The sequence below is a fragment of the Anopheles coluzzii genome, chromosome 3, assembly GCF_943734685.1.
Source record: "Anopheles coluzzii chromosome 3, AcolN3, whole genome shotgun sequence".
Taxonomy (NCBI): Eukaryota; Metazoa; Arthropoda; class Insecta; order Diptera; family Culicidae; genus Anopheles; species Anopheles coluzzii.
Window position 1 is genome coordinate 55,194,603 of NC_064671.1, and position 23,797 is coordinate 55,218,399.

The 23,797-nt window shown below is 40.6% G+C and overlaps 3 protein-coding genes across 13 annotated transcripts in view; 1 reads left to right on the plus strand and 2 right to left on the minus strand.

Moving 5' to 3' along the window:
* Nucleotides 1–23,797, plus strand: part of LOC120956974 (neurogenic protein mastermind) — a 68,704-nt gene that overhangs the window by 37,009 nt on the left and 7,898 nt on the right. For 4 of the 10 annotated variants that reach the window (XM_040378837.2, XM_049609672.1, XM_040378839.2 and 1 more), the window contains 2 exons: nucleotides 4,955–7,114; nucleotides 13,854–13,919. In XM_040378837.2, coding sequence (XP_040234771.2) covers nucleotides 4,955–7,114; nucleotides 13,854–13,919 — 2,226 coding nt within the window. Of the gene's footprint in view, nucleotides 1–384; nucleotides 2,415–4,954; nucleotides 7,115–13,853; nucleotides 13,920–23,797 lie in introns of those variants that run through there. The other 6 variants (XM_040378844.2, XM_040378841.2, XM_040378843.2 and 3 more) reach the window with 4 other exon arrangements.
* LOC120956979 (general odorant-binding protein 99b-like) lies at nucleotides 2,422–3,181 on the minus strand. The gene is made up of 2 exons (XM_040378862.2): nucleotides 3,041–3,181; nucleotides 2,422–2,928 (listed from the first exon to the last, which is right to left on the minus strand). The coding sequence occupies exons 1-2, from the start codon at nucleotides 3,089–3,091 to the stop codon at nucleotides 2,527–2,529; spliced, it is 453 nt and encodes a 150-aa protein (XP_040234796.1). The 5' UTR covers nucleotides 3,092–3,181; the 3' UTR covers nucleotides 2,422–2,526.
* LOC120956978 (uncharacterized) overlaps nucleotides 16,145–23,797 on the minus strand; it is a 52,272-nt gene continuing 44,619 nt past the window's right edge. Inside the window, exons 1-5 of one of the 2 annotated variants that reach the window (XM_049609675.1) lie at nucleotides 20,176–20,902; nucleotides 19,328–20,100; nucleotides 19,088–19,237; nucleotides 17,576–19,013; nucleotides 16,145–17,491 (exon numbers count right to left, since the gene is read on the minus strand). In XM_049609675.1, the coding sequence (XP_049465632.1) occupies nucleotides 16,366–17,491; nucleotides 17,576–19,013; nucleotides 19,088–19,237; nucleotides 19,328–19,427 (2,814 nt within the window). In that variant the 5' untranslated portion in view covers nucleotides 19,428–20,100; nucleotides 20,176–20,902 and the 3' untranslated portion in view covers nucleotides 16,145–16,365. Of the gene's footprint in view, nucleotides 17,492–17,575; nucleotides 19,014–19,087; nucleotides 19,238–19,327; nucleotides 20,101–20,175; nucleotides 20,903–23,797 lie in introns of those variants that run through there. The other variant, XM_049609676.1, reaches the window with a different exon arrangement.

The following is a 23,797-nucleotide window of genomic DNA, read 5'->3' on the forward strand; positions in this document are numbered from 1 at the left end:
GATTGTGAAGGCTATCTTTATAGATTTGTGAAATTAAGATAGTTTTTATAGGGCATAGATTTTAACTATTGTTCTGGTATGGTTTCGATGTGTGGAATTGCCCAAACAGTGATATCATTTCTTATCTGCGCCAATCTATCGTGTTATGGATGTGTATCGAAATACTTATGTGATATTAATTACCGTTTGATTGACAATAAAACCATTTAAATGAATGGTGCACGAAATCAATCTTATAACATGCTGTTTTGAACTTAAGTTACCTTGTGAGAATCGATTACAGTTGAATGCTACATTATAACATGTTTTAAACGTGTGGTTTTATCAACTGACATAGTGTTTTCGATTTCTAAGCGTAAGACATACTACTAGTATTTTAAAAAAATGCAATCAACTACGTTGGTACAGTAAACTTAATTTGTAATTATGTTTCAAACGTTTTAATGCTTATGAAATGATGCAACCTTAACAATCAAATAATACCCTAACGAAGTTTAAACCGCTGTCTCTATGAGCGATCCGTATAAAAATAGAACAAAGTGAAACACCATTATGGTTCCAGCATACCATTACTCTCTTTTTCCATAAATGTGCCAATCATATACCGATTCTTGACGCACCAACATCATCGTTGCACACGATGACGATGCACCGGCTGAGGAGAAAAGAGCGATGACGTTTCTGAAGTTGTACGGTTTACATACGTGTTACGATTTGAGGTTTATGCTGATGGTGAAAATGCGACTGCGAAAATGAAAACTAATCAACACACCAGTTGTTGTAGTGTCGATGGAGTATGAATGGTGCGCGCATATTGTGTCGTCTTATTTGCAAACGAAACAATTGAGTACGACGACCTGCTGGTAGCTGTAAAAAAACACACACACACTCCGAAAACGAACTGGTTACGTGCGTGTCAATCTATCGGCCCAACTCAAATAACGTTTTTAGTGCAATGTTGTTTAGTGCGCTGTGTTCCAGTGCCGTAGACCTTGTGGATAGCAAATGAAACGGCAAATGACAAAAAGAGGTTTGAGAAGCATGAATGCAGTGGAAAAGCGTGAAACTGTCTTTGCAAGACGTGTTAGTATCCACACACATTTGAAACACACGGCTACAGTCAAACTTACCATTATCGTTAGCACAAAATAGCACTGTAGCCGCTGTATCTTACACGAAAAGAAAGCGAAAGTGTGAGCATTACGGCATGTGATAGTAATAAACATACTGAAACTTACTGAAAACGCGTACAGCAGGCTTGATGCGTGGCCTGGTTGAGCTTTGTTTTACTTCATTGTGCACTATGAAGTTGAAAAAGAGAGTGTGTGTGTGTCAGTTCGTGTGATCATTATTTGGTATGTGTTAGTAGTGTTTGATCCTCACAACCATATATTTTAAACTTGTGTGATGATACCATTCATTGAAATTTCGTGTATGCCATGGTTAATATGCAATTATTCGCAAAGTGTTATGTGCTCTTTTCCAATGTGGATGCGTAAAGTAGCCCTTACTGACAAAAACTGATCGCTAAGCAGAACTTATTTTTACCTTCCGTTTATGTGAGTCGGATAAATTGACCTCAAAATAGTATATTCATTTTTTTTCTCGTTAAAACCAGAACACAGCGATCGGTCGAAGAAGAGAGTTGTTGAGGTAAAAATTCTCCATTGCCATCTTTTCGACAAGAGCTAACAAATGGAGCATTGAAGTAACACTTGCCAGCAGCGCAGCGGGAGCAGACTGCAGACGTTTGCTAGTGTTACGCAGTTTAAATTAGAAGCGAAAAAATCATTATGTTGATTTGTTACAATTTTTAGTCTATAAATACTAATCTTCGTTCCGGGCGGTGCGGTACGGTACTACTAGTATTGGCGGTATTAGTGCTGGTTTGCCATGGTGCGCTTGACGCCATCGACCAACAGTAAACAAAGTTAAGAAAAGAACCCCTTGCCCAGAAAACTGTACGGACCGACCTGCCTGGTGAAAGCGGCGCAGTAGACATTTTTCAAACACATCGTGTCGTCGCGTGCCTTCGCCATCGAACGCGAGCTCGTGCTTGGTTGAATGCGAACGAGACCTGGGATGAGAAAGAACGGGTGATACATACACTTCACACAGCAATATCATCAGTATCATCATCATCAGCATTCACCGAATCATCTCTGTTGTGAATATTGAAGAAAAAATAGCCTTGCTATCGGTTATATCCAGCACTAGTTCTCCCTTCGCGTGCAGTACACTACGTTGCGGGTAGAGAGAAACGGCACCTTTTCATCACAAACTCAGCGTGTGTATCCTTTTGAAAAACAACGATCAAAGGATCGGCTACTGACTGGTTACACCCCCAATCGCTTCTTATTCAGAGATATTCGGCCCAGCAGAGCAACCGCTCACCTTTATTAATGAACGTTTGGGTAAATATAAATTTATTTGCATGACTTTATTTCCAAATATCTGGGACTTTTATTCCGTTTAGTTTATGCTGTTTGACGACAAAGGGTGATGTGCCTAATGTATATTATTCTGTTATATGCATTCGCTTGTGGCGTTATTGTTATTCTGATACATTTCATAGTCTTCCCTCAAACATTGGAAAGCACTGTATGCTCTTTCGCACAGATCTTCGATTGTTTCCAGATTCTTAGCTTCTAGACAGGCACGATGCTTCGCTACGAACTCCTCGTCCGCATCATCACTGTTCCCCAGATTTTCCCAGTTTGCTTGCAAATCGACTCCATACTTATCGTCGTAGAGATTCAGCTCGAGTCCGATGCAACGCACGAAGCAATGTGTCACAGGATCATCGGGAAACTCGTTTGCCCGATAATGTACCTTTAGTTCGTCATTGGCGGCGCCCTGCACAGCGTTACTGCAGGATTCAATCACTGACTCGTTATTATCGGCCGCTGTTACGAACTGCAACAACGCCTGTTTGTAATTAAAGGGAGAAAATAAAATTTAGCGATCGATCGGTGGGAACGCGGGACAACAGTTTAATGCCGGTTTGGTATACTTCGATAATGCTTTCATACAACATTACCTGGACATTCAGCACTACCAAAACTCCTCCGATGAGAAGAAGGGAGTTCATTGCTGGCCGTTTACCGGTGGTTGTGTACTTGAGACTGTTGTTAACACGATTCTTGGTCACAGACAACTGTTGTCCCAAATCGATTTTCCGTCAATTTTTATAGAATTGTTTTTTCCCCTCATAACGACTCCGTTGAAGATACATTGGCAAATGCTTCCAAGACAAATGAGAAAATCGCGTGTTGTTGCCGTACAATTGAGTAGTGTTTAGGAAAATGATAGTGTTTTAACTCCTTTTTCAAATTGGGGAAAACGTTGTCTGATCACTGTTGATAGGGTTTCTTGGGATTTTTTTTTGGTTTTTTTTTAAATTAAAAATAATTTATTATTATCAATGGTCTAACAAAATTGCACTTGAACGTATAGATAATGCAAGCCATTAAGAAACAAATTGTATTGCAATTGTTTCGTGCAAATGATTGGTTGTCATCATCAGTCTAACCCCGTGGAAAATTTAGCTATTTGTTCAGTTGTTTATATTTACCTTGTACATAATGTTTTTAAAAAGGAATCGAAAGATTTTTGTTCTTAGCTATCTAAAGTTTGCACATTGTATAATATTATACATTGTATAATATTATGTATCTATAATATATATACATACTCCAACCTCGTGTACCATTCCATAATATCGTAAGTAATATTTTTATTAGTTAATCCAATTTCATGACGGAGAGGTTAATTATAGCCAGGCGGTAATCCTCAATGTTTAAAATCTCTCCTCACGCGCATAGCTCTAGCACAATACGTTGGATTCGTGAAGTACCAAGTTTTTGGAGGCTATGACCCAATAATGAAAACACACCAAGGATTGTTTTGAGCCAATAGTTGGTATTTGTATAGTCCTTTAGTTTACTGGTTTATTATTGGATAAACCAGAGCCATCTAAAGTTAATCGAAATCATAAAAATTATCTCACATCTTACAATTTTTATCAACTCTTTTTATTCATGTCAATAAAACTTTTTACTCTCGTACTGACCATCGAATGATATAGTTCATGTATTCGTATAGGGTTTTCATAGCAAATTCGATATTGTAAACCAGTTATCGGTATAATTTATATATTTCAAGTAGCTTAAAAATCATTCATAAAATTATATTATTTTACTTAATTACAGTGATTTACTCAACACGCACCCAAATCCTCTTCAGTGTTTTGGTTCCAAAACAATAAAACCCTAGAAACTACTGAGTACGCCGGATTCAAACTTGATAACGACAGTTTCATACTTTACAACATCAGAATAGAGTTGACTGCGTCCAATTGAAGGTTTACGACGCCAAAGTCACACTTGACGAAAACCGATAACTAGTTTACAATATCGAATTGGCTATGAAAACCTTGTAAATTAAGTTATTGATAGCCAAACACCAGTTGTCATTCTGTATGGTGCGTTTACATTCGAGGAAATGCCAAAATTTTACATGGCGTAAAAATATTCATGGCGCAACGCCATTTGGCGGAATGTCTGGTTGCACGGTAACGCACGTTATAATCGGTAATTGCATTAGTTTTTCCTCAAGTATACGAAGCTGTGTTCCCCTGATACATTCAAAAAATTAAAGCAATGCCAGCCAATGCGATGTTTACTGTTGAGCCAAATTTCAATTAAAGCGACGGCATACAGTTAGTTGGGAACTTTAACATATTTAACATATAAACTAGTGGGAAAGATGAATATGTGGAATGTGAATATGCATTCAGCACTGCCAAGCATGAGTATGGACTGAATGTGGATTCACCGTGTAGGGGTGTTTTTTTTTAAATTGACAGTAATGTAAATAGATATATGTTTAATTGAGATTGTGTTAAATTGTTGTTATCTTTAATTTAAAAATCTCCTTTTGTTTTCTTTCACAGCAACAAAAATTCCTCAAGCGGCCAGCTGACGATATCGATTCCGCCTCCGATTCGTATGAGCCACCGGTGAAACTACAGCATAACGGATCCGAGAATCTTACCAAATTCTCCGTGGAAATCGTTCAACAGCTGGAGTTCACGACGTCGGCCGCCAACTCGCAACCTCAGCAAATCAGTACAAACGTTACTGTTAAAGCATTAACCAATGCGTCCGTTAAGAGCGAAGGATCTACAGCAAATGGTGGCTCGGGCGGAGGCATTGGTGGAACCGGAGGCGGCAATGGAATGCCTGGTCAGCAACAACAACAGCAACCAAACAATAATCCGACGCCGTCCCCGCACATGCATGATCTTGGCAACATCGTGGATTTTAAGCAAGAACCCGAAAATGAATTCGCTGATCTTTCGGCAGCATTGGAGAAGGATGCGGCGGCCAATGGTCACTTTCCGGGATTATCGGACTTCATTGGGGATGACACGAACGATGAAAACGACACCTTCAAGGATCTCATATCAGATCTCTCGGACTTCCAGTCCGATTTTCTCGATTTCGAGGAAAAACCGCAACCACCGATGCAGCCTCAAGGACAGCAGCAGCAACCATCACACCAACAGCAATCGCAAATGCAATCGCAGCAGCATCAACAGCATCAACAACACCAGCAGCTCATGCAGTCACAGCAAAATCAGCAGCATATGCAGCAGCATCATCCACAACAACCACCACACCATCCATTGCAGCATCAGCAGATGCATCATCAGCATAGTCAACAGCAACAACACCAACCGCATCCTCCAGGAGCTCAGCAAATGTTATCAAATCTACAGCAGCAACAGCAGCAGCAGCATCACCGGACACATCCGCAACACCTTCAGCAACATCTTCAACAACAGCAGATCCAACATCATCAGCAGATCGAGGTGAAGCAAGAGCATTGTATCAAACAGGAACACCCCAGTCCTGGCTTATTAGATAATATGGGTATAAAGCGTGGTGGCCCGCTAACGCCACAGCAACAACAGCAACATCAGCAGCAGCAGCAACAACAGCAACAACAACAACAGCAGCAACAGTATTCAAATACATTTGGTGATGGGATTGGTGGACCAGGCGTTGCGGCGGGAACTGGACCAATGGCAAAGCAGCGTCCTGGATATGGCAATACTCAAAATGGTCCCATACCCGAACTCTCTCCCGCGGCCCAAACACTTAAACACATGGCCGAGCAGCATCAACATAAGAACGCCATGAACATGGGTTTCCCTCGAAATGGACCCCAAATTCCACAAGGTCAACAGAGGCCTCCATTCGCAGAGTTCAGTCAGTATGCGGGCAACGAGTTTATGAACTCGTCAGTTGGTAGTACAGGTAGCCCCGTAAGTGGCAATAACCCTGTCGGACCAGGATCGCTTCCGCTAGGCGGTGGTGTACCTGGTAGTGGTGCTGGTGCTGCTGGTCCGGGCCAGGGTCCAGGGTCTGTTTCTGGAGGCCAATTTCACAAGGCGAACGTGCCGCCATTCCCTGGTGCTGATCTTATAAAGCAAGAGTTGTTTGCATCTCAGAATGATTTCGATCTCAAACCCACGCTAAACCGTTTACAATCGTCAATGGGGCCAAACGGTCCTAAGATTGGTCCAGTACCAGGCGGGTTCGTCAAAACACCCAACCAACAACAGCAACCACCGCCCCAACACCCACAGCAGCAACAGCAACAACAGCAATCACAACAACAGCAACAATATTCACCATATGGTTCGCCCGGAGGAATACCAAACCACGGGGGAAGTCCCGTACCAGGATTTATGCCAGGTTCACGCGGTGCTGGCACTGGACCGGGCATCGCAGCAAATCAAGGACCAGCTGGTGGACCCAACGTTTCTGGAGCAGGTGGTCCCGGCGGCCCGGGTGGAGGAGCTGGTAGTGGTGGTGGTGGTGGTGGTGGTGGTGGTGGAGGCGGTGGTGGAGGTGGTGGAGGAGGAGGTGGTGGTGGCAACACTAACTCAGGTGGTCCTGGCGGTAATGGCGGCGGAATGCCACCTCGGGGCGGAGCCCCTAACGCAGGATCGATGCCGGGAGGACAGAATTCAACAATGCTTCAGATGAAGCAAACGCAACAGCTGCACATTAGTCAACAGGGCCCAGGGGGTCATGGCATTCAGGTAAGTGTTTGTTTGCATGCAAAAAAAGTCGAGGCGTTTTCGATACGCAGTAAATTGTTGAGATTTGTAAATAAATTGATTTTCTATTATTTAAGTTATATTACAAGCCAGGTTTATTACAGTGCAAATTACATATCGACAAATGTTGATTCAATACTCATATTTATTTACTCAAGTGGTAAAGTTGTCAACTCAAACGACTTATTGAGTCATTAGTTCAAACCTCATATGGACCTTCCCGCGTAGCAAGCACTGGCTATCTGGCGGCGTGGTACTAATATGTCTCGAAAGTCTATATAGGCCGGCATGACTGCTAGGTCGCTACTGCAAATAGCAGGGGAGATAATGGGTTCAAATCTCGCATGGACCGATTCTTCTACGCGTGCTTATATAGGTAGACCTATAATCCTCGCTACTGCAAATAGCAGGGTAGATAATGGGTTCAAATCTCGCATGGACCGATCCTTCTACGCGTGCTTATATAGGTAGACCTATAATCCTCACTAAAAGTAGTTAAAAATAACTGACACTTATTCACGTGGCTTAGACAGACAGGAGGAATTATATCGCTCTGTTTACTGGCTTTTCAGTAACTTACTTAATCGATTCGACAGTAAGTGGCTCTTCTCAGTTTTTAGTTACTGAATTGAAAATATATGTTATTAAATCGTTTATTCAACCGGAACGGAGCGGTCGGGAAAAGATTCCCGTTGATTTGTTACAAACATAGTACATAAAAATATACAAAACAAAACAAAATCTTGCAAAAATAAGGTTAGTTTTTAAAAGACAAACTCAGTTGCTAGTTTTATTAAACAGAATAATGCAACATTTAACATGTAATGAAATTAAAAATTGATCACTGTCACCTATAGTCTATTCAAATAATTATGACGCGCTTTTCTTATTGTTCATGAAAAAAATATACAAAAAAAGACATGAATAGTAAAATAATTACATATTCCCAATATCGTAGATAATACACAGTGGGCATTTGCCGGGACAAAATCTCGAAAAAAAAAATCATAATTTTTTCAAATAGTTTTTTTTTTTAATCGTGTCAAAGTAAGAATGTTATATCTTATTTGATATGAATTGTATTGTGTCAATTCAAAAATGTTATTCACGGATTGATAAATTTACCTTGGCATATTCAATCGTGCTCCCGAATGCGGATGGATCCATACAAGACATTTGTTCACCTGTTAGTTATTTTAGTTTAGTAGATTTTACACATAAAATGCTAGTATTTGCTCTAACCTTATGTCTTTATTTTGTGAATTTAATTCACGTTTACTTTTTTTTTTTGTTAAAGTTGACGTAGTAAGTCGCTTCTGCATTCAAAGTTTTATGACCAATACATGAATAATATGATCTTAGACATCGCAGCGAATAATGTACTTACACACGGTACTGTGATGCATCCGATTGGCGTTCAATTGCATCTGTTATATACACAAACATAAAGCAGTTTCAGTGAAGAAGCTACGTCTCTTCCAAACATCATTATTGCACCAGGCGTTCTCGCTGCTGGCTGGCCTGGCCGTATGGTCCACACGCAAACAGTGTTTACCGACCAACTCACTCCGCTGATTGGCGTGGATAGGCGGGGGAGGGGAGTTTGAGGAAGATACACTGACAGTTAACTTAGAGTTGCAGACCGAACTGCAATTAATGCACTTGCAAAAAGGGCAAGGAGCCGCATTCATCCAAACACTAATTTGCATTAATTATTCCAGAAACAAATCAATCCGAAGCATGCCGCCGCCGTATGGTCGCGGATAGGCAGCAGTCAAGTTACCTCGTACTCTCGCGGCTCTTAGTGGTAGGGCGGTTATTGTCTTGCTAACTGTTCTGCTGCTTGTGTGTATTTGTATAAATGCATTTTGGTGTGTATCAATCCGTATATGTGAGTGTATGCCTCGCAGAACACGAGCACACACAAGGGCGGGAGTTCAATTTTTTCTCTTCATTTTCTCTATATTTTACACCGCCATTTGAGCACATTGCCACTCTGCCGCACGTGCAACGAACAATCGGCTGCGAAATCGGTGGACTTGTTGTTTTCGTATTTACGGACAAACACGGCATATACTACGGCTGTACAACAGAGAGATTATGGGATACATTCACTGGGTTAGAATAACTAGCAAGCAGCAACGTTGGTGCAATGAAACACACGGATATACGGCTTGTCGAACCATGTCCCGGGTTCTAATATTTTGTATTGTATTGCCTTTTTTTAGTGGATTGAACAATGATAAAATCCATCAAATTCACTCATGGGGATAGTTTTTAATGTAAAGTTTTTCTGACAAAAGGTTAAAATTAAATGAAAAAAGGGACGTTAATCAACTACTGTAGAATTTTTTGAAAGTATATTTGCTTGCATTTTGCTAAAATATATTACCTAAAATCATTTGTACGCACTTTTAGGCATCAGATGCAAAAACTGCTGTGCGATATCTACTACTTGTGTTTCATGTTCCATCTCAAAAGCTACCACCTTTGCCGAAGTTATTCTTCGCCCCTGGTACTGTGGCGAAGTTCCACCAGTACTCTCCGTTCAGAGAACACAGATTCTCGATGGCGCACACAGCACCATAAATCGCAAAACTGATCATGTTTCCGGGAGAGTTTAATGGGTTTTGCGAGACCCTTATATTTCATGTTTATTACCAGGAATGCTGTTCCTTTCGCAGCTTCTTTCGTTGAACGTTTCGGGATAGGCATTAGCCACTACCACTATGACTGCCATCGGTACTACTACATGCTTCCGATCGAGAGAAGGAAAGTTAAAATAAAAAATCCAACACGTATACGTTGACGATGTCGGCGGCAATGATTATAATGATCCCTGCGCTGCCAATGATAATGATGTTGCGAATGTCGACAGGGTGATGATGGTGGTGAGTGTGCCATTTGGAATGAAATGTATATATGTGTGTGTGCAGGTTTGTGTCTGCACTGGTTAGGAGTACCGAATGCCTTTTTTGTGTCATGATACGATATCGATCCAGTTTTTACATTGAACGGTTTAGGCAGTTAGCTGATAGCTAATTGCATTAAGCTGCGATGTCTTGTGTGTTGAATGATTCCTTACTGTTTTCCTTATGAATGATTAAACCAGATTAAATGAACCTTCAGTATTTCTCGCTTCTTTTTTTACGTACAAACGTAGTTCTGAATATAATGTTAGTATTATGATGAAATAATAATTTAAATTGTTTAAAATGTGGATAGTAAAAGCGAGTAGCATAACACATTTTGATAAGTGTTACACGTTACTGCGGTATATATTATTCCGCAGTATATATTATTATCCGTATATATTATATTCCGCGGTATATATTATTTATATATAAATATATATTATTTGTATTATTTGTATTATTTGTGTATATTATTTGTGCGGTATATATATTATTTGTAAGGACACCATGCGTCTCCATAAGAAAATGAAAAAATAATACAACTAATAATTTGCTGCAAGTATGTTGAAACGTTAAAACATTAGGACAATATGGAACACACTCACCTCACAATTAGAGAAACGGGAAGCAAAATAGTCGAATGGGGTGAAAGCAAAACTTACATTGGGGCCCTTCACGATCCTAGTCAGTTTTTTGTATGGAGTTTGACAGTTGGAGTCTGAAATCATGTAAACACTCCATACAAAAGCACACATAAAACTAGCCTGCAATTTTCAGTCTAGATTATTTTAGCCTCAAAGCTAGAATTAGATTCCAGTACCTGCTCGAAAAATGGCAAAAATGGTGGTGTTTACATTTGTCCCAAGGTGCATTAAAGAGATCTGGTGATGGAATTCAGAATCAAAGTGTACGTAGTCCAGGTGGTCTTTTTATTACCAAATTTGAATATCACTTTTTGACTGGACGGGTGAAAATTTTTGTTCAAACATGCTCTCTGGAGGCTTGACGAATATATAAAACACTCTTAAAATCTTAATTCAGAAGCAGAAGCGATAAAAATCAGCCTTCTAAATTCATACACCTTGGGATAAGCCCACCTGTACATTATACCCACTTAGATAGCTGTTCGAAAACTGCTATACTATGAAAACAGCTGACAGGCTGAAATTTCAGCCTACGAACTTAAAACGGAAAATACCCCATTATTGGCAAATGTACACGTTTAAAATGACTTCTAATGGTTGAAAAGCACAGTGTTTGATGGTACATCATTCAGGTTTTATAACCTTTGATTATTTGTAAAATTAAAAAAATAAAGAAAAGAGAGGAAAAGCGCTAAAAATGATGCAATTTGGGAAATAGTGATAGTGATATGTTTTCGGATTGAATTGCACCCATAAAAATATACTTTGTAACCCAGTTGGCAATAAAAATCAAGAAACTAATCCGGCACAATTATTTCATGAAGATTTTATAAAATAGAGTAGGGTAAATGTACCAGTCTAAATGTAAATGTGGTAAATGGTAGGTAAGGTAAAGGTAAATGTGCCGGTCTCGTAGTACAGTTGTAAACTCGTACGACTTAACAACATGCCCGTCATGGGTTCAATCCCCAAATAGACCGCGCCGCCATACGTAGGACTGACTATCCTGCTATGGGGGGGAATCAATTAGTCATTGAAAGCCAAGCCCACAAGTGGGTACAGGCAGGCCTTGACCGACATCGGTTGTTGAGCCAAAGAAGAAGAAATGTACCAGTATTGGGCAGGTTAGTGCAGCAGTTTCACAAAAACTGCTCGTACACTTACAATTTGTATTACTTTTCATGAAAGTGACATTAGTTTGAACGATAAACTATCGTATTATGTTGTGCTATTTTTTATCTGCCGATTTAAATGTATTTTTTAGAGATATTCGTGAAAATGCAAACACGGGTTTTGTTCCTATTTTCGGCAGTTTGGCCCTATTTTTGGCGGCTGTGCTCCTATTTTCGGCAAACCGATATGCGTATATCGGCAACCGATATGCTTTTTAAAAAATATGTGTGGAGACTATTCTCAACGCGTTTTTGCGTAATTACACCTTTTTAGTTACCCTGCCGAAAACAGGTACACTGCCGAATACTGGTACAGTTACCCTAGTATCGTTATTCCATCAAATAATCATTCTTTAAGAATCCAAAATATTTACATGCTTGTATTTGGAACGGCTAGCCCATTTAACTTTTATTCGATTGAAACCCGTGATATTTAAACTGTACAACTTTTTTAACATGACGAAATGAAGAAATATTTTACTTTAAATGCACATATCCGAATAACACACGCAAAAGCAACCTAAATAAAAAACGCATATGAGACTACAACCACCACCTCAAAATGTCATCCAATTTCCTAGAACTAGTGTACTTGCGCTCTAATACGCTGCTTAAGCTGACACCATAACCTTATCACAGATGTTCATTCCCATATTGTCTCTTTGTTTTGAAGTTTCATGTTTTGATATAAGGCCATTTTGTACCTAAAGTTAAAACAATTTTGCCACATACAATAATCTGAAGTATAACAGCATCGCTTATTGTGCAAACGTTTGTGTAAAGTGATTTTTTCAATGAGATACTGAGCAAACTCTTAATATCACATTTTGCTCGCTTGTTCAACGCGCCCGGGTTCACCGTTCGGAACGAATTAACCCGTTAGGTATATTAATCGGAAAATTACAACATCATAGTCTAATCAACAACCATTTGTCAAAAGTAACTTCTCATTCATGCGCTGGTCGAACATCTGGAAAGTTTTGGTTTTAACATTAAAATTTGTATTAATTTTCCTACATTCTTCCGATAATTTGAATAGAGAAATACCAAATCTTGAAAAATAATGTCAGTAAAACGTCCCCTTAATGTTTATACGTTAATTAAAGTTTATTGTTGAACTGAACCTATTTGCAAATTAATCTTAATTATTATTTTTCTTAATTTTCGTTTATTGAAGAGTTATTAAACATGCGTGGTGATGATACAATACTCCAATTATTTATTTTTTTACTTTTTTAAACAACAACACATTTTGAGTTTTTTAAGCTTACCTTACGTGCACAATAATGGTTAAATCAAGGATGATGTCCGTTTTGCTCCGCATGCCCATTTTGCCCCGTGTTTTCTTACTTGAATAATAAACTAAGGAAAAGGATGCTATTTGAGCAATTTTATAACTCAATTAACCGCATTGTCTGCTGTTTAAAATTGATGAAACTGTTGTTGTTGTTGCTCGTTTAATGGAGGTTCGGTTGTACGTGTTGCTAAAAATAGTGAATCGTAAAACCTTATACGTAATTAGATGAAACTATCAACGTATTGGCTCACTATTTGCAGTGATATTTTTACAATGGTTTTTTATAGTTTTTTTTACCATTTATTGCAATGTAAATGTGTTATTTTTTCTCTTGAAGAATGCTACACGTTTATCACAGCTATTTTATTACGATGCAATTTACGTTTGATGTATATTTCGTTTTAACAGTTTACCTACAATTTCCTAGCATCTGTGCATTCTGTTCAGTTCTAAATAATTATTAAGGAATATTACGTTGTGTCCACTCTATATAAAATTAAACCATCATAATTCATTATAAATTTCAACTGATGAGGATGATATTTATGTGAATGTGAGCATTATGAAAGCTTTAGCGATAATATTTTTTTAAATAAAAATAAATAGCTTAACTGCGGGTAAAAAGATTTAACTGCATCTCACATCGTTTTGTATCGATCATAATAATGCAAATATCATTTGATGTTTTCACAGGTAAGCGCCAACTGCGAAACAACGATTGGTCGTCAATCCAAACGGAACAACAAAACTGTTCACACGGTAAGCTTTATGTAGACTATTAAATAGAATATTGGTTTGTACCTTAAACGATATATTGCAAGTAGTAAAGCCGGGTTTGTCAGTTTTGAGATAATTTTTCCAATCTTTTTCATCGTATTCTTCTTCTAATACCCAGTAAGCAGGGCTGCCTTACAAGGCTACTAAGTAGCTACGAAGGGACAGTTTAGATGAGAGTCGAACCACGTCCAAGCCTATACATACAGGAGGCGATCCGATTCCTATTAGATCAGATAGGCGCTCCAAATTCTCAAACTCTGAGGATGTTTTCATACGTTTGGCTAAAAGGCGTTGAAATCCGTGTTTTCATTTGCACTGAATTTGGTACCAACACCGCTTAATATGTTGGCAAAACGCCACCAAATTTTTGAAAACCCATCAAAATGACCTTATGCATACATGTTGCAAAAAAATACACTTTATTTTCATTTAAACCATCTTTTGGGCTATTGCTCGGTCGCAAAATCAAGTGTTAGCTAATACTTTTAACACGATAAACCTTTGCGCTCGATATCAACATATTAGTATGATCCATCGGATGCAATGAGCGTGCGAATCATTTTAGCCATGTAGAAATACAATAATAGTGCCACTATGAAACGCCCGGGTCGGGTCCACCGTTCGCAACGAATTATGAAAGATTGATCGGATTATGACCTAACGCTACTTCCGGTATATGTATTCACTTTTTAAGCGTGTTTGAAGCGTATCTTCCGGTTCCATTAAACACTTGGTTCCCATTTTATGCGGGTTGTGTGTTGTTTGGTCAATTTGAAATTAATCGAAAAACAGACCGGGGAAAACGCCGTATGTTGATTTCATTTTGCAATTAGTGTCAAGGGTAGGGTACAACATCAAAATATTTGGCAGTTCACCATTTGCGTTCGAATATTAGACTAAAGCAACATAGCTTTTCAATAAATCATTAAATGTGATTACCAACACACAAAAAAGGCAAATAACTTATAATAAACAATCAACATTATAATTTGTTTTGTAAATTTAAACATCATACTGATACATTCATTCATTTTCAACCACTGCTAGAGTAAACAGAGGGACACATCCATGCAATGAATTGTTGCAATTCGTTTAACAGTTTTAGATTGGTTTTTATTATTAACATACAAAAGAAAGCATTTTGATTGATTTTACACTAGTGTTTTTTTCTTCTAGAAATGTTGAGTAGTTTTTATCTAGTATAGATAAATATTGGAACGCATTTTATCGATGTGGTTTCACTACCACTTGCAGTCGCTCGGGTTGCAGATGAACGATATACATATATCGCGCAAACAGCTACATTCTAATCTATACGCCTGACCCAGCGCATGGTCCCGGTGCAGCAAACCGAGTCATGCTGTCAGAAAATGTAATGAAGCTGAATTAATGATTATGCAATCATTGTCAATGATGGCGGCTGCCAGAGGCCATACACGCGATGTATGTATAGTGATGTATAGTTATTTTTCCAGGGCTAGCGAGCAACTGTTTACCGTTTGCTGCTAAACCAAAGAAACACTTTGCCTGGTAGAGAACTAACGTCGTTGGCGAGGCGAATGTTTGAAACATTAAAAAATCAATCAAACAAAGAGCCCTCATGTTTCCTGCGTGTAGGGTTTTTGGTGTAGGGCTCAAGAATATCGACTGGCCGTGGTAGTATTAGTAGTAGTAGTAGTAGTTTCTGGAAAATGGAGTCATTCCAACACCCACGATGTTCCGGTGTTCCGGTTGCTCTATCCCAAAACCGGGTAGCCGAAACAGGCCACGTCAGGGATCAACACCATTTATCTATCACTAAGTGAAGCTTTCAAACCATTTGCCTTAATGAAGCGGATATCTCGGGGCATCGGCATGGGTTTGGCTAAGGCAACCACACATTACGTTGTGAATCTTTGCGTACAGACGCCACAAGTCTATCAAACGTATGGTTTATTTCATCTTCATACTCGTTCGGTCACGACAATACACTTTGAGCGTTGGACTACTACCACCATTGCCAGACAACCGCTACCATCAAACACATTTATTTGCGTGTGCAGCTGGTCAGTTGTCAGAATAAATGAGCAGCTCGTTCATTCCCACCCTTAGATACAATTTGTTTGGCGAACCAGTGTTAAAAATAGTTGCCGCTCCGCAGTGTTTCATAACAATTGTTGGGCTTTTCTGAGATTAGCTGGAACAACATTGAGTTCATTGGAATGATCTGCCTTTTAAAATGAATATGGTTTATTTCTTCGTGAACAGAGTGTTTTTTCTAATTCTTTTGAAAACAAAGCATTTTTTAATACTTTCGTATTGTAGAATTGTGTTTAATGCACTAACCAGAAAGCATACATCCATTTCACTAATGAGTAACTAAAAGTTTAAAATATTTAAAGTAAACATTGAATTATTCATCCATTTATAGAGGCCATGTTGCATGTAGCTAATGTATAGCATTCCTAGGCATTATGGAAATGTAGGAAAGTTTTTGTTGCTTTTCTGCCGCCGATACAAACTTATTGCCGATCGTAATTTCCTTCGGTATTGGCTTCTCTTTTTTCGTGTTGATTTTCACTGTCGTCGTCGCACCGCGAAGCGCCTTAGCTGGCGTGTCCAAATCGAGCAGATGTTTCACCGCAGCGATCGATTTTTGTTTCAGAGCAATGCGCTTACCATCCCGCGCCATGGGTTTGTCCGCATTTCCGAATGGTGCTACTTTAATAAAATTTCGGCTGGTCTCCTTACGACGATAGTAAATTACCTCACCGAGCAGTGTGATCATTGCAAGCGCTAATCCCACCAATGTCGCTATGAATACACCCCCCAGACTTTCCAGCGTGATACCCTCACTGTCGTCGGTGTTGGGACATTGGGACCGGGCACTGTTGTTCCAAAATTTAGCCGTGAGCGACTCGAAGTAGCGCTCCTTTTGCAGCTCAAGTATGAAATAGCTTAACTCGTCCTGCAAATGGCTGCCCTGCTGTACGGCGATCCCGTACGGCTGCTCGGCAAAAACCTCGCCGACCTCTGTGAAATTGCAGTTGCGCGATATTTCGTACCTTATTTCGGCGGAATCGTGTATGAATGCAAAGTCAGCATCGAGGCGCTCGTTGACACGGCGGAACCCTTCAGCTGCTGTAGCTACCGGGTTGGCAGACTCGATCGCGGACAGGATGTTGATGTACTGCTCTTTTATCGGATAGTCCCAGACGCGATACTGCGCCTGATCGTTCCCACTGGACAGTGTAAGATTGCGCCACATTTGGTACAGCACGTCTTCTGCGTTTTTCATGTTACGGAAGTAGTCGTGCGTATCGGAATCCTTCACGACCGTGTACTTGATGCGGCTTTGCCGTGATAGCTGCTCCAGCGATTGAACAGGCGTTTGCATGCGTTCGACCGTGAGAAAGGCGGCTAGATTCGCTGTGAAAGTAGCCAGCATTAGAACCACAAATAGCCAGTATGCAGCCACAAGCGTTCTACCCGAGAGGGCTTTCGGTGCTTCCCCGCCACCCTGTGGGGTGAAAGAGGTCAAAGCAAACCAGAAGCTTTCCTTCAGTGTGAATTTTCTGCAAAAATAGACAAAGCAAAACAGCACTTTTTGTTTAAAATGAATTTGCATATGAACGTAAGCAAGATTGGCCCTCTGTTACCTGCACTCATAGGGATACGCGTCCTTGTTGTTTTTCGCGCTGTATGGTGAAAACTTATCCAAAAGCCACAGCATGACAGCGGTTGCAACGATCGCTAGCAAGATACTCAGCCAAACCTCCAGTCGCAGCACGGTCATAAACTTGAACAGCGACGTTTCGCGAACCGGCTTGCGCATTGCTATCAGGATGCCCGTTTGCTCGAAGTATGGCGCTACAAAGTCTACCACTTCCTCCCGTTCGGCCGTCATTTTGAGCGAGGCGATAGCAAAATCGATCTCACCCACAACTAAATCGCCGACAAGGCCATCCCATTTGCCGTCCGCATCACGCAGCCCGAAGGTACCGTTCCGTGGCGAAACGAGATCGTAGTCAAAGTTCATAACAACCGACAGCTGATGCAGGAAATCGATACAGTACCCTTCCCAGATCGGCTCACCAGTGGTCGAATTGCGCAGGATATTTCCATTTGGATCACGTTTGCGATATGCCCACGGTATAGATTCGGTTGTTCCGACGCGAAAAAACCGTTTGCTAGGTTGAAGCGATTCGTTCTTAACCAGCACTATCTGACCTTTTGCCACATTTCCGATTGTGGTAGCTGGCGGCGGCTGTGCTGCTGCACTGGTAGTGTTTTGATTTGCGGGTTGGCTGATTATCGAGAGATTAAGATTGGGACGTAACATACCGCTCTCGGGTGTGATCCAAAATTCTGCCATCGCGGCGATCTCGTTCATTAGTTTCGTCTGCGCTGCGATCGCATGCTCCAACAGCTCTTGCTGCTGTGACTCCGGCGTACAGTTAGATGCGCGTACCAGAGGAATCGGATCTTTGATAAACCATTGCACAATTCGCTCCAGCACATTCTGTAAATGTGCATCCATCGGATCGAACGGGTCAGGGCAGATGCAGGGAAAGCGCTGTTGCAAAAGGATACAACACGTGTTGCTGTCCAGAACCAAACGATTCATTTGTGGGAAATCATCCCCAAGGGTATACTTGTCTGTCTGCAGATCGGTGAACAGCAAGTTCCACTTCTCCGGCTTACGCACCAGCCCACCGTCAATGGCTTTTTGAAGTATGGTGTTCATTTCCATCGTTCCTGCTATCACGGCGTAAAAGGATGGATACGGTCGAAGGTCCTTTATTCTGTCCACCGTATCACCGTCCAGTTCGCCAAAGACGATGGCCCGAAGATATGAATCTGTTATGAGCAGATAAATCGTGGCATCTGCATCCTGGTAGTTTGGCAGGATGTACACTACATCGTTGCCACCACGCGCCAATAGAAAGCTTTCCAGCAGTTTCACATACGTTTGCACGGACAGGTCAATGTGGAAGTAGGGAATGCCGAACTCTTCTGCAGCACTGGCTAGGTATCTCGAATCAATCCAAGTCGTATCCAGCAGGACTGAAACTCCCTCAAACATGGCTGCACAGACTGTGCACGGTATAATTACACGGAAGGATTAGACACAAATAGAGAGCTTAACAGGAGACCAAATGGTAACTTACACTGTTCGTCTTCACCAAATGGTGCAAATTCATGATCGTATTGAATGTAGTATTCTTTTATAGATATTCCATTTGCATTAGCCATCACTTTCTTCATTACATTACCTACCATTGTAGGAATGTGCGGTTGTGTCTTTTCGTGTACTATTGCTGTAAAGTATTTTATTAGCAATCACTCATTGGTTAAAAAACAAAACAAGAACATAACATCACAGTACTTCTTCCCATCACCAATCTTACCAATTCCAAACAAATTACTCTGTCCTTCCTCCTGCGTTACATCGATTGATATTACAGGCTGAAATAGCACCAAAATCGCAAACAAATGAAATGCCAACATTTTTATTCTACTTTTCCCTACGCGTAACGGATCCTCCAGCGTCGTGAAAAGCTGGAAAAAGAATGAAGCATATACCTTTGAAATGCTACCCTATATCAGAATCAATTGACTGGCATCGTAAGTGGTTAGCACAGAATTTTGAATCTTATATATTTGACGTCAAATTATTATCCTGCCTTTCTTTCTCCAACCCTTTGTATCGTGCCACTGACATCATGCATACAGGGAAACTAGTACTGACCACCATTTTACGAAAATTACCATTTATTATCCTCATTCATCCATTGCATACCTTTACTGGGCGATTGGGCCGTGGGTGGTTGGCACCGTGTGACACATTCGTGCTCGCCTCGAATTTTCATAATTAATTCCAATAAATCACTACTTCGGCAGTGTAATGTCGATGTCAAAGTAGTGGATGGTTCTTGTCTTGACGAATCCTTGCACGATTTCTGTTAGAGGAGCGTAAGGATGTTAATAGTGTGGAGTATCCTCGTACCCTAGCTGATCGAGAATGTAACGCCATAGCCTTGAAGAGTATCCATAGCACGTTGGCCGAGGGCAAACGCAAATGTAGTTTTGAAGGAAAAATGTGCGATACAGTATAACTATTCCAATAAACCCTCCGACTACTACCAATGGTACGATGTTGGTATCTACGAAATGTTGAAACCTAAAGAAGAAATAGACAATTTAATTACAAAATTAGAATTTTACGAAAAATACCACAGCTCAAAATCTGGAAAACCTGGGACTGCGGTTGTGTGATGATGGTGGTGGAAGTTGCTTTTGGGGCTGTGTGGTTGAGAATTTGCTTTGATTTGTGATCAGTTGATGCGTTATACTCTGCTTCAAATTGTGCTGAATTCGTTTAAGCTCGATTGCTGCATCTCCTTCGTATGGATCAACATACACCAAAGACACTTTTAGTTCTTCCCCGATAGTTTTCATGTTTTTTTAAACAAGAAGGTGCATGTTCTAACATTCTTAACCTCCCAAAACAGCCTACTACTTTGGTGTAGCTTACTTTGTTTGTCAATTTAGTTTTGTTTCTAATTCTTTACTTTAGTTTCGTTCCTTTGATCGTAATTTCCTATTATTATGACCGCAAGGCCAGACAAGGTGAAATATACAGCGAATGAACTATTTGACAGGTGAAATATCTGTCAGACAACGCATCACATCAACCATCTGAAGTGCAATGTAAACAAATAACGTGTACAAAATCGCTACTAAATCCATTAAAAAACTTGGATTTCAAGTATTTCGTAAATTTTCAGTCAACAGTTCATAATTTCTTCCCATTTGTGAATGTTCCGCTTCAGAAGATACTCTTTTTAAGTCATTTTTGAAAGCGGATGTTGTATCTTCCCCGACCCTTTAGCTTTGCCTGCGAAATATTTCGCTTATCAAATAGTTCATTTCGCTGTATATTTCACCTCGTCTGGCCGCACGGTGATACACGATTCGTAATAATTTAAACTTTTAAAAAGGTTTTTCAACGTTACCTTTGCCATTCCCTGTGCTCTGCTGTAACTACCGCTGGTATTGGGTTTAGAGAGATTATTCTTCTTTTCTTTGTTCTTCTTTGCGTAACGTTCTACGCGTACATGCCAGTCTATACAGACTTTTAAGGCTTATTCGGTGCCACACAGGGGGTTGATCCATTCTAGACTTGAACCAACGACTGGCATTTTGTTAGGTCGTGCGAGTTAACGACAGCTTTTAAGAGAGCTTGCACGTTGTTTGGCATGCGACATTACTGTGGGTTGAAGCTCCCGAACAAACAACCACTCAACTAGCAACATCCGCTTCTTAAATGATACGATCATGCACCTATCTTACTTTTGTTTAAAGCGTGGTACTATACGAATAGTCTAGAAAGAGCTATTGTGACAATAGGAAAAAAAACCTAAGCAAGAAACGAAAATTACCTGCCAACATCTTTGGAGAAAGTATCCCATCATTGGGAGCTACTTTTGCTGCTAGCTCCTACCACGCAAAAGCCTTAGAGATTTATTTCATTTTTTTACCGCGAAATAGATGAAAAGCAAATCCATGAACCCGACTAAAGACACATTTTTGGATAGTAAGGGGAATGTGAAAACAAACCCCGAGCCATTTTGATACGACCAAACGAGGCGCGACGACAGGCGTACGTGAAAATCTACCGACTCAGTGAACCGATGTCGTTTTACAGCTCACATGTAAATGTTGGTGTTGGTTTTTTCGTGCGAGGTAAAAAGTAAAACCTCGCGATAATCACCGTGGTAGTAGTAGTAGTAGTGGTTGGTCACCGCTCTTGCGCTACACACTGCCTTTAGCCTGATGGTGGATTGCAATTGCTGCTGCACAGTATGAACTTTGACTTTGTAAGAAGGTTGAGGAGTATCAAACCACACTTTACTTAGTTGCTGCACAACCTCGGAAAGGAATATTTGCGTCGAATTTTTTGACCTGTGCTGGAAGTATATATGCACGCTTCAGTTGCAAATATAGTGGCGCTAAAACGTACAAACAGGCAAAGCATCATTTTATGCTCAACAGCCGCTAGAAAGGTGAAATCTCCACATGCTTTCAAATAGTACCGGGGAAATGCTTTACTAACAGTGCTTGGATTTAACGGTAGCTCGCTCGACGCCAAGCGCAAACGCTTGTCTACGGACGATACGATACGTACGCTGCTTCGCTGTAGGAAAACGAGAAAAGGCTGCGTACAAAGCGGGCACACCACAACCAACATAATGGCAAATGACCCAAATTAAAGTTTGCGTTGCTAGCTTCCCTTCGCCCAAATTCACGGTGGTGGACAGCGCGACGTTGTTGTAGCAGCACACCGTGTAGTGTTCTTCCCTCCTGCTCTCGGTAGTGTGTCTCGGCTGTGTGTGCGATGTCTCTTTCGGCAGGCCTTAGTTCTCTTTTTCTTTGCATTGCATGTGGGAAGGTAACACGGGAAAGACGTTGAAGCCAGCGTGGTAGGTAGTACTCCTCCTCGATGCGTCAGTGTACGTGCCGCGCGACCGTTCGTTGTCCGTGACCGCCGAGGGTTATTTCTCTGCCTGGTGTGCTTCGGTCGGAGCTTCGAGAGCGAGCTTTGAGCCGAGCTTTGTTGGCGTTAATACAACCGCACGTCCCATGCTTTGTCGCAAACCGGTATAGTTAACGCTTTTGTTAGATGCTAAGTTTTGCTGTTTTATTTTATATTTAACATTGCAATCGAAAAAAAAATTAATAGACTAAAAGAAGACTGCACTTGCTGTTTGCAAAATATCGTTCTACAGGATGAAGTGGCTGTAAAAAGATTAAATATGTTTTATAATAATTTATTGCTGGGCTTACAACTGCGTACATGTCATTAACCTTTAAAAGTTGCATTACAGCATGCATAACACAGATTTCCCAATATTGAAAATTATGTGTGAAATAATTTCGTGAAAGAAAAAACATGGAAATTGTCATGCATTTTTATGCAATGCGTTTCATTTGCCACAGACCCGTTTTATAAAATGATGCTCCGTGCCGATAAATCGTATCCCGTGCATTCGAAACGGGATCGAAAAGGCAAACGCATATCCGGAATATTACTGCCTCTGAATGCACCACCTCCTCCTACGGGAAAGAATCGATAAAGCCACCATTTTAATGATGCCCATCTCACAGCAGCATAATCATTTTGGGGGGGGGGGGGAGCTTTCGGACGGAACACACGAAACGGGTGAGAATTTGAAAATCAAATGGCAGTGCACACGGCGCGATAAGGCCGTGTTTGAGTACTTGTCTAATTTAGAAGTGTTACGTGATTTCGGCAAATCTCCCGATGCCCATTCTCGTTAATTTTCATCGCTTGCGGTGGTGTGGCACACGGTCAGGTTTTTGGTGTGTATGTGTTCTATATGAACAAACTTGTCGTCCGGTTTTGTCGTACACTGTGGCGGCATGTGTGTGGCTGCATCTGCGACTAGTTTGAAGCCCAGCCCGAAAAGAACTCGATTTGCTTGGAGTAGAAGCAGTAGTACCCTACGAAGGGACTGCATTGAAGGTATAAACTACTACTGTCTAGGTATGGATGCGTCCATTGGAAAAGTGCTACCATACCATGCTTATATTGTGGGGTGGAGTGGTAAGCTCTTTTTCACCACTATTGTACAACTCGGAAGCAACAAACGAAGGATGCAAAGCTGGTTGGTGTGTATTAAATCCAATTATGTCGTCGATGAATTGCACATATCTAATTCAGCACTTAGACCTTGGCAAGCCCATGTCTCTTTAATTATAAAATCAGACGCTCTTCTTTTAATCAGGGATAAATAAGCTCATTATAAGATTGTATGTTTAATTTAAATATAACCTCAAGAGGAATATCTACTTGC

What these genes read in the sequence shown, in the direction of transcription:
- LOC120956979 (XM_040378862.2), bottom strand. Translation starts at nt 3,091, where the DNA reads ATGAACTCCCTTCTTCTCATCGGAGGAGTTTTGGTAGTGCTGAATGTC. An exon ending in TGGTAGTGCTGAATGTCCAG is followed by an intron (nt 2,929 to 3,040) that starts GTAATGTTGTAT and finishes AATTACAAACAG; the next exon opens with GCGTTGTTGCAGTTCGTAAC.